The sequence below is a fragment of the Thyridium curvatum genome (genome assembly GCF_004353045.1).
Source record: "Thyridium curvatum strain D216 chromosome Unknown NODE_82_length_186253_cov_79.185288, whole genome shotgun sequence".
Taxonomy (NCBI): domain Eukaryota; kingdom Fungi; phylum Ascomycota; class Sordariomycetes; order Thyridiales; family Thyridiaceae; genus Thyridium; species Thyridium curvatum.
In genome coordinates this window covers 174,699-186,178 of record NW_022156837.1, presented here as the reverse complement: position 1 = coordinate 186,178, position 11,480 = coordinate 174,699, and the positions used below count along the sequence as shown (strand labels likewise).

General features: G+C 26.0%; 2 protein-coding genes across 2 annotated transcripts; both read right to left on the bottom strand.

Moving 5' to 3' along the window:
- Positions 1-8,639: 8,639 nt before the first annotated feature.
- E0L32_010352 (uncharacterized protein) lies at positions 8,640-10,112 on the bottom strand (the record flags this gene model as incomplete). The annotated part of the gene is made up of 3 exons (XM_031132960.1): positions 8,640-9,234; positions 9,357-9,884; positions 9,937-10,112. 3 exons carry the CDS (start codon positions 10,110-10,112, stop codon positions 8,640-8,642), a joined length of 1,299 nt encoding a protein of 432 aa, XP_030989732.1.
- Positions 10,113-10,394: 282 nt separating this feature from the next.
- On the bottom strand, positions 10,395-11,480 carry E0L32_010351 (uncharacterized protein; the record flags this gene model as incomplete). The annotated part of the gene is made up of 4 exons (XM_031132959.1): positions 10,395-10,423; positions 10,466-10,932; positions 10,995-11,137; positions 11,190-11,480. The coding sequence occupies 4 exons, from the start codon at positions 11,478-11,480 to the stop codon at positions 10,395-10,397; spliced, it is 930 nt and encodes a 309-aa protein (XP_030989731.1).

Genomic DNA, 11,480 nt, shown 5'->3' with positions numbered 1-11,480 from the left:
GTAAAATAAAATAAATAGATAGATAATTATTATTATAGATTAATTAAGTATAGTCCTCTAATTATAAAGGCTCTTAAGTCTAATAGCTACTAACTATCTCTAATATAGGTTTAAGATCTAGAATCAGTCCTAGACTTTTAAACCTCTTAACTATAGTTAAGGTCTAGAATTAGTTCTAGACTTTTTAATCTCTTAACTATAATTTAGCTAGACTTCTATAGCTAGTTAATAAGTTAACTTATCTAGATATCTATATATATAAGTTTATAAGTCTAAATATATAAGCTATTTAATAATAATAGATATAATTAAATTATTATAATAAATAGTCTCTTAATAATAAGTAATCTACTCTATAAGCTTTAATATAATAATAATATACTTTAAGGCTATTATTAAGAGGTTATCTTAAATATATATAAAATAGTCTATTCTTTTATTATTCTCTTAAGTCTATCTCTTATACTTATCTATATTAAGACTCTTAAATATATTCTTTATTAAATAACCCTATCTATATATATATGTACTTATATAATATTAATATATATATTTAAGACTATTAAAGAGATACTATTCTTTCTTATTCTTATAATATCTAATAAGAAGAATAGATAACTCTTTAATAAAATTAAGAAGTTTATCTTTTCTAAGCTTAATCTAGATAAACTATATAAAGCTATTAAAGAAATTAATAATATTAATAACTATAGTCTTTTAAGCTTTAGATATAGTCTATTAAAGATTATTAATATTATAAAGCTACATAAGAGTCTAGTTATTCTTAAAAAGATATAATCTAATAATCTAAATCTTAACTATCTCTTTAATATTAAGAAATACTAGCTATAGCTAGAATATCTAAGAAAGATAGTTAAGTATTTTTAGAGAAGAAAGAAGGAATAGGACTGATATTATACTGTATATATATATAGTTTTACTATATTAATAGTTATTCTAATAGGGTTATAAATTAAATAGAGTTAATAGAAGCTATTTAAATAACTTAGATATAAGATTCTAATTAATTAATTAATCTAATATTATAGATTTATATTATAGTTATAAACCCTCTAAGAGGGATAATTATTATTATAGATTAATTAAATATAGTCCTCTAATTATAAAGGCTTTTAAGTCTAATAGTTATTAATTATCTTTAATATAGGTTTAAGACCTAGAATTAGTTCTAGACTTTTAAATCTCTTAATTATAGTTAAGGCCTAGAATTAATCTTAGATTTTTTAATCTTTTAACTATAATTCAGCCTATAATTAATTAATAAGTCTACTTATTTAAATATCTATATATATAAGTTTATAAGCTTAGATATATAAGTTATCTATTTAATAATAATAGATATAACTAAATTATTATAATAAATAGTCTCTTTATAATAAGTAATCTATTCTATAAGCTCTAATATAATAATAATATACTTTAAGGCTATTATTAAGAGGTTATCTTAAATATATATAAAATAATCTATTCTCTTATTACTCTCTTAAGTCTATCTCTTATACTTATCTATATTAAGACTCTTAAGTATATTCTCTATTAAATAACCCTATCTATATATATATATACTTATATAATACTAATATATATATCTAAAGCTAAAGAGATATTATTCTTTCTTATTTCTATAATATCTAATAAGAAGAATAGATAACTCTTTAATAAAGTTAATAAATTTATCTTTTTTAAGTCTAATCTAAATAAACTATATAGAGTTATTAGAAAAATTAATAATATTAATAATTATAATCTTCTAGGCTTTAAATATAGTTTATTAAAGATTATTAATATTATAAAACTATTTAAAAGCTTGATTATTCTTAAAAAGATATAATTTAATAATCTAAATCTTAACTATCTCTTTAATATTAAGAAATACTAGCTATAGTTAGAATATCTAAGGAAGATAGTTAAGTATCTTTAGAGAAGAAAGGAGGAATAGGACTAATAGTGGTTTTATTATATTAATAGTTATTCTAGTAGGGTTATAAATTAAATAGAGTTAATAGAAGCCATTTAAATAACTTATATATAAGATTCTAATTAATTAATTAATTTAATACTATAGATTTATACTATAGTTATAAACCCTCTAAGAGGGATAATCTAATATATATATTTATATATATATATATATATATATATATATATATATATATATACTTATATAAAATCAATCTATATATTTAAAGAGATATTAATCTTTCTTATCTCTATAATATCTAATAAGAAAAATAGATAGCTCTTTAATAAAGTTAAAGAGTTTATCTTCTTTAAATCTAATTTAAATAAACTATATAAAGTTATTAAGAATTATCTATACTAATAATTATAGTCTTCTAGACTTTAGATATAACTTATTAAAGAATATCAATATTATAAAGCTACTTAAAAGTCTAATTATTCTTAAAGAGATATAATCTAATAATTTAAATCTTAATTATCTCTTTAATATTAAGAAATACTAACTATAGCTAGAATATCTAAGAAAGATAGTTAAATATCTTTAGAGAAGAAAGAAGAAATAGAACTAATATTATATTATATATATATATAGTTTTACTATATTAATAGTTATTTTAATAAGATTATAAATTAAATAGAGTTAATAAAAGCTATTTAAATAACTTATATATAAGATTCTAATTAATTAATTAATCTATATTAATATTATATATAGAATTATACTATAGTTATAAACTCTTTAAGAGTATTATTTTAAAGTATTATTTTATTTATAATTTATTAGAATATTTTATTTTAAGTTTTTAAACTAATATAAAAAAATCTAAAATAATTAATTAATTAAAAGAATTTATTTTTATAATTCTTTTTTTAATTACTTTAGTTAGTCTCTAGTTAGTCTTAGTTAGTCTTAGTTAGTTTATCCTTTAACTAAGATTAATTTAATTACCTCTTAATTAGTCTAACTCTTAACTAAGACTAAATTAGTCTTAGTTAGTCAGACTAAGACTAAAGACTAAAGACTAATCTTATAACCCTACTTAGGTTATATTAAGAAGTAGAAACCTTTAAAAACCTCTAAATATATTATACTTAGTATATATATAGATATATATAGAGTTAAAGTAATACTATATTCTTATTATTTTAAGAATAACTTAGTATACTATATAATAAAGATTATATCTTAATATAGTAATTATATTTATTAAGACTATTCTTTTAATAATATTAATATAGCTTCTTCTTATAAGTATTGCTATATTTTCTTATTTTATTCTATATTAATTTTCTTAGTATCTTATATATTATCTAAGTAATAAAAAAACTCTAAGAAGAAAATATTTATATTATAAATCTATATTAAAGCATAATAGAAAGAACTTATAAGAGATATAATAAAAGAGGCTAAAGGACAGCCTAAGAGAGTAGTTACTAGTAAAAAGGCCCTTTAATAGTATAAAGTAGAGAAGATATATTAAGAGTAAAGAGTCTATATAGTAAGATCTCTAGTCTATTATATAATAGTTAGGATTAGGTTTAGAAGAAAGGATATAAAATAGAAGTAGGAAAGTAGAAATTTAGAAAGAGAAGGATAGAGTTTAGTTATTCTTAAATATTACTACTTAATTAGTATACCTATATTATATCTTCTCTATTAATACTTATTATTCTATCTATCTTACTAATACTTCTAATATTTTAAACTCTCTATATAACCCTTTATTAAAGAGATAGACTAATAAGATTAGTAATAGTCTCTATAAATCTATAATAGTTATACTATATCTTAATAATACTAAGTATTACCTATAAGAGATAAGAATCCTATTCTTATAATCTCTCTTCTTATTAAAAGAGAGCTATCTAATAGTATAGTAATTATATAATAGATTTAAAACCTCTTATAATAACTATCTCTTAATAATATCTTAAGTTTATTATTAGTTAATAATATAGCTATAATATCTCTTAATCTTATATCTAATCTATTCCCTCTTAAAGAGTTTATAACTATAGTATAATTCTATAGTATTAAATTGATTAATTAATTAGAATCTTATATATAAGTCATTTAAGTAGCTTTTATCAACTTTATTTAATTTATAACCCTATTAGAATAACTATTAATATAATAAAACTATATATATACTAGTTCTATTCCTCCTTTCTTCTCTAAAGATATTTAACTATCTTTCTTAGATATTCTAATTATAGCTAGTATTTCTTAATATTAAAGAGATAATTAAGATTTAGATTATTAGATTATATCTCTTTAAAGATAATTAGACTCTTAAGTAGCTTTATAATATTAATAGTCTTTAATAAACTATATCTAAAGCCTAAATAATTATAGTTATTAATATTATTAATTTCTCTAGTAGTCTTATATAGTTTATCTAGATTAGACTTAGAAAAGATAAACTCTTTTACTTTATTAAAAAGCTATCTATTCTTCTTATTAGATATTATAAATATAAGAAAGATTAATATCTCTTTAATAGTCTTAGATATATAGATTAATTTTATATTAGATTATTTAATAGAGAAGAGGCTTAGAAGTCTTAATAGAGAATATACTTAAGAATCTTAATATAGATAAGTATAAGAGATAGACTTAAGAGAGCTAATAATAAAAGAATATATTATTTTATATATATTTAAGATAAACTCTTAATAATAATCTTAAAGTATATTATTATTATATTAAAGCTTATAAAATAGATTACTTATTATTAAAAAACTATTTATTATAATAATTTAATTATATCTATTATTAAATAAATAACTTATATATCTAGACTTATAAACTTATATATATAGATATTTAAATAAGTTAACTTATTAATTAGCTATAAGCTAAACTATAATTAAAAGACTAAAAAGTCTAGATCTAATTCTAGATCTTAAATTATAATTAAGAGATTTAAAAGTCTAGAACTAATTCTAGATCTTAAATCTATATTAAAGATAATTATTAAACTTAAGAGTCTTTATAACTAGAGAACTATATTTAATTAATCTATAATAATAATTATATTCTTATTATTAGAAACTATTATAATATCTTTAGAATATAAATATTAAAATTTATTATATCTTTTTTAATTATATTATATTAATAGTATAACTTAACTTATATTTAATAGATATATTAAAAATAAATAAAATAGATAGATATTATTATTATAAATCTTTTAAGAGGTTATATTAATAATATAACTTAGCTTTCTCTCTTAAAGGATTTATAACTATAATATAATTCTATAGTATTAGATTAAGTAATTAATTAGAATCTTATATATAAATTATTTAAATAGCTTCTATTAACTTTATTTAATTTATAATCTTATTAGAATAATTATTAATATAATAAAACTACTATTAGTTTTATTTCTTCTTTCTTTTCTAAAGATACTTAACTATCTTTCTTAAATACTCTAATTATAGTTAGTATTTATTAATATAGAAGAGCTAGTTAAGATTTAGATTATTAAATATCTTTTTACTAAAAATATATAGGCTTTTAAGTAGCTTTATTATATTAATAATCTATAGAAACCTATATTTAAAGACTAGAAGACTATAGATATTAATAATACTTAATTAATCTATAATAATAATTATATTCTTATTATTAAATATTATTATAATATCTTTAGAATATAAATATTATATTTATTATATCTCTTTTAACTATATTATATTAATAATATAACTTAGCTTATATCTAATAGATAGATTAAAAATAAATAAAATAAATAAATATAACTTAGCTTTTCTCTCTTAAAGGGTTTATAACTATAGTATAAATCTATAATATTAGATTAATCAATTAATTAAAACCTTATATATAAGTTATTTAAGTAGCTTCTATTAACTTTATTTAATTTATAACCCTACTAGAATAACTATTAATATAGTAAAACTATATATATATATAGTATAGCATCAATTCTATTTCTTCTTTCTTCTCTAAAGATACTTAATTATCTTTCTTAGATAATCTAACTATAGTTAGTATTTCTTAATATTAAAGAGTTAATTAAGATTTAGATTATTAAATTCTATATCTATAAGAATAATTATATTCTTAAATAACTCTATAATATTAATAGTCTTTAATAAGCTGTATTTAAATCTTAAAAGACTATAGTTATTAATATAATTAATTATCTTAATAATTTTATATACTTTATCTAGATTAGGCTTAAAGAAGATAAACTTCTTAACTTTACTAAAGAGTTATCTATTCTTCTTATTAGATATTATAGAAATAAGAAAGAATAATATCTCTTTAATAGTCTTAGATATATATATTAATATTATATAAGTATATATAGATATAGATATATATATTAGATTATTTAATAGAAAATATAATTAAGAGTCTTAATATAGATAAGTATAAGAGATAGACTTAAGAAAGTAAAAGAATAGATTATTTTATATATATTTAAGATAACCTCTTAGTAATAGTCTTAAAGTATATTATTATTATATTAAGGCTTATAGAGTAGATTACTTATTATTAAGAGACTATTTATTATAATAATTCAGTTATATCTATTATTAAGTAGATAACTTATATATCTAAACTTCTAAACTTATATATATAGATATCTAGATAAATTAACTTATTAGCTAGCTATAGACTAAATTATAATTAAGAGATTAAAAAGTCTAGAACTAATTTTAGACCTTAATTATAATTAAGAGGTTTAAAAGTCTAAAACTAATTCTAGGTTTTAAATCTATATTAAAGATAGTTAATAGTTATTAGACTTAAGGATCTTTATAATTAGAGAATTATACTTAATTAATCTATAATAATAATTATATTCTTATTATTAGATATTATTATAATATCTTTAGAATATAGATATTATATTTATTATATCTCTTTTAATTATATTATATTAATAATATAACTTAACTTATATCTAATAGATATATTAAAAATAAATAAAATAGATAGATAACTTAGCTTTTATTTAATAGATAGACTAAAAAATAACTTATAGATAGATAAATAGACTATTAATATATATTAATATCTATCTATCTATTTATCTATTTTATTTATTTTTAGTATATCTATTAAATATAAGTTAAGTTATATTATTAATATAATATAATTAAAAGAGATATAATAAATATAATATCTATATTCTAAAGATATTATAATAATACTTAATAATAAAAATATAATTATTATTATAGATTAATTAAATATAATTTATTAATTATAAAGATCTTTAAGTTTAATAACTATCTTTAATATAGATTTAAGACCTAGAATTAATCCTAGACTTTTAAATCTCTTAATTATAATTAAGATCTAGAATTAGTTCTAAACTTTTTAACCTCTTAACTATAATTTAGCCTATAACTAGTTAATAAGTTAACTTATTTAGATATCTATATATATAAGTTTATAAGTTTAAATATATAAGTTATTTAATAATAATAGATATAATTAAATTATTATAATAAATAATCTCTTAATAATAAGTAATCTATTCTATAAGTTATAATATTATACTTTAAGACTATTATTAAAAGACTATCTTAAATATATATAAAATAGTTTATTCTTCTATTACTAACTCTTTTAAGTCTATCTCTTATACTTATCTATATTAAAACTCTTAAGTATATTCTCTATTAAGACTTCTAAGCTTCTTCTCTATTAAATGATCTAATATCTATATATATATATATACTTATATAAAATCAATCTATATATCTAAGATTAAAGAGATATTAATCTTTCTTATCTTTATAATATCTAATAAAAAGAATAAATAGCTCTTTAATAAAGTTAAAGAATTTATCTTTTCTAAGCCTAATCTAGATAAACTATATAAGACTACTAAAGAAATTAATAATATTAATAACTATAACCTTCTAGACTTTAGATATAGTCTATTAAAGACTATTAATATTATAGAGCTACTTAAGAGTCTAATAATTCTTAAAAAGATATAATCTAATAACTTAAATCTTAACTATCTCTTTAATATTAAGAAATATTAATTATAACTAGAATATCTAAGAAAGATAGTTAAGTATCTTTAGAGAAGAAAGAAGGAATAGAACTAGTGCTATACTATATAGTAGTTTTACTATATTAATAGTTATTTTAATAAGATTATAAATTAAATAAAGTTAATAGAAGCTACTTAAATAACTTATATATAAGGTTCTAATTAATTAATCAATCTAATACTATAGAATCATACTATAGTTATAAACCCTCTAAGAGAGATATATATTAATATATATCTCTCTTTTATAATTAAAATTAATATTAATATCTCTTTTATCTATCTATCTATCTATCTATTTTGTTTATTTTATAATTAAAATTAATATTAACTATAAGAACATCCTCCCCTCTCTCTATTTATCTAGATATTAGGACACCTCTTAATCTATACTAGTCATCTAGCTAACTAATAGTAAGATTGATCAAGTGTTTAAGAAGTCTCTAAGCCTGGACATAATATAGAGAGGCTGATAAGCTTGTTAAACCAGGCATGCATCTAGAGCAGGCGGAGTAAAGATAAGTCTGGCTTGTTTTAATTCACTGCTAATCTGATAGATTCCCTTAAATCTAGGTCCGGCAGACGGCACACAGACAGCCAGGAATGTTACAGCTCTGTATGGCCATCATGTAGCGTCTCGTACTGATCATGCATACCCGCTTCAGCATAGTAATCGCCACAGTATGTCACGCTCTTCCTCGACCACGCCCAAAAAGCGGCCCCCTCTGCAGGCCCATATATTTGATCACCCAGAACTACAAGCCTGATATCTTCTTTAACCATATTGTCTTCCCCCTCCTCAACAGGGACGGGATCAGTCTCTCTCTTACAGATGCTTGTCATGTCTCGCACAGCTTCATGTATCACATCGAGAAATTCGGGTGTGTCGGCCGCCTCTCCGGCCACTAGAACTGTGAATGGCTTCTCAAGATGACACTCGGGGGGTTGCGCTGGGTATCGTTTGACAGGGGAGACGAGCCGCGCTTTGATGTCGCCCCACAACCGAGGAAATGTTTCAAAGAGGTAGTTGAAGTCATACTTGGCAGATTTGGTTGCGTGCTGCCTGACAAGAGAGACGAGATGATCCTTTAGAGTACTCCAGAACTGGGCTGGCGATGTTTCCCGGTCTTTCTGGGCGAGACCATAGCGAGGGTCTATTGATGAGAGATGATTCTCCCATGAGTTGGCAAAGTAGCATTTGCTGGTTTGAAAAGCCGTGTACAGTGAGTGGTTGGTGAAGCTTTTCAAAAGGGGCGGGCCAAAAGCATTAGCATTCAGCCTTAGTGCTTCCTCCATCCGTTTGGTCGGATGCTTCCAACTCACCTAATGTACAACACAGGACCGCCATAGGCCGCCTCCCCTTCGACCTCCATCCAATGACCCGCACAAAAGTGCTTTTTGCATAACCATTGACCCTCGCTTGCGAATGCAGTATTGACCTCGCTGAGATAGATTTGTTCGTTACTCCAATGATCTTGGGGGCTGAGTCCTGCGAGCCGGAGGGCGTCGTTTACCACACTGTCAGACGCCACCTGGTTGTCCCAAGCTGCCACCCAGGGAATAGTCACTCCGACCGACTCGATCGAGACACCGAGAGACTCCTCTGAGGCGGCCTTGAGCGCCTGAATCATTTCGGCCAGGATGCGATTGTTGTTAGAGGGGACGAGACCTAGGCCTCGAATAAGTGTGCGAAGCACGGCTAGCCAATGGCCGACCAATCCCACGAAGGAAAGCCAGTGAGGAGTTAGAGGCGCCTCAATCAGCCTCTCCAAAAGGCGTGTGTATATTTCACTCCCACAGATACTGGTAATGGTTACGGTTGTGCCATTTTCGAAGCGGGCAACAGAGGTGCTGAGGCGATGTTAGAGGGCACATCGATATGGGCGGAGGAGGGAATACATACCCGTATGACTGGCCTAGATGGAATCCAATGAAGGGTCCGGACGTTCCGTTGAATGAGGACCTGGATGAAGAGGTCTTGTGCCCGTGGGCTTGTGAGATGAATGATGCACCGGCGAGGAGTGTGATGAGCAAGAAGAGACTGCGTAGCTTCGAGGTAGATGTAAGCGAGTTATACATGATGGTATTTAGCTAAAACTCAAGGGGAGGGGGGATTTTGATGATTCTCCTTGCCGTTCTGCCACTCAGTCTGGTGGTTTTGTGGTCTAGGTGGCAGATGGTCCAAAATGGCGTCGAATCTTAGTTGCCTAGAGCCCGCCAAGCACAGGGGCCTACGGCCTCGGGCCGATGATCTGCACTCCGCACATTGCCTGCTCCGATCCGCACCTGACGACAGCCGTAGTGCGATCACACTTATTGCCGGAGTTCCAACATATAATAAACTTAAATTCATTAAGAACACTAGCTCTGTCTAAACTGATCCTCGTAGTCTATAGCCCATTCAGTATTCTTTGCAATTATCATCCTCTTACTGTCTTGGCTTTGAAGGCTGTTTTGATCACGATCCGGCATCGGTTCTATCTCCTGTCCAGTCCTGGGCCGCTCGCCCGTCTCGATAGCGACGTTATACTGCGTCTTATCCCACCTTAGCTCCGGGAGGGGACGCTGCGCCTTCTCCTCGAGCTCAAAAGTCCCCAACCCAGAGAACCGCTGCTGCTTCTTCTGCTTGGCGCTCTGGCCCGACCTTGCAGTGAAGCTGCGGTCATGTCCCGAGCTCGACGCTCTGGATCCCTTTGGCGTCGGTATTGGGCCCGGACCCCCATATCCTGTATTGAGAGCAGACATGAAGGGACGCAGACAAGGTGTGGTTGTGGCGATGATGGCATAGCATATTTCGATTTGGGTACAGACAACTGCCAGTACACCGTCGAGTGACGGATCCGGGCTGGCGAGAGCTGAACTCAAATAATTCAGGCGCATGATGGATGGTGCGACAACTCTGAGAAGCCAGGCGTGAGTATCAGCATAGATTGCAGTGTTAACCATGCTGGTGTCACTTACCCAAGGCGGAGAGCAAATGCAAGCAATACAACGGCCTTTTTGCCCGGCGAGACAAAAAGACCATGGGCCATGTGCAGGGCAATGGCGAAGAGGCCAAGCTCGGTGAGAACATCGAATGCAGTGATGGCTTGCCATCTCGTATACTATGTGATGTATTAGCACGAGTGCACACTACACACAGAACGAGATACTTACCAAGCCTTCGCAACGCTCGCCAGCGTACAACCATGGATGTTGCATGTTGCACCGTAGTGCCAACATGAATATGGATGTAATAGCAAACAGTGACGAGGTGATGAGAACCGCTTGGGAAGATCTGACGTGAGTTCGGTCTGGAGACAAGCGCAGAAACAGGCAAGCACCAGCACATTTGGTGACACACATAGTGATGATGTAGAAAAAGTCGCTAACATAGGCATACTGCTGACGGTCAGCAGTGCGGAAACCAGAGAAGGACTTGAAATAACAGTGCAAACCTTCTGCCAT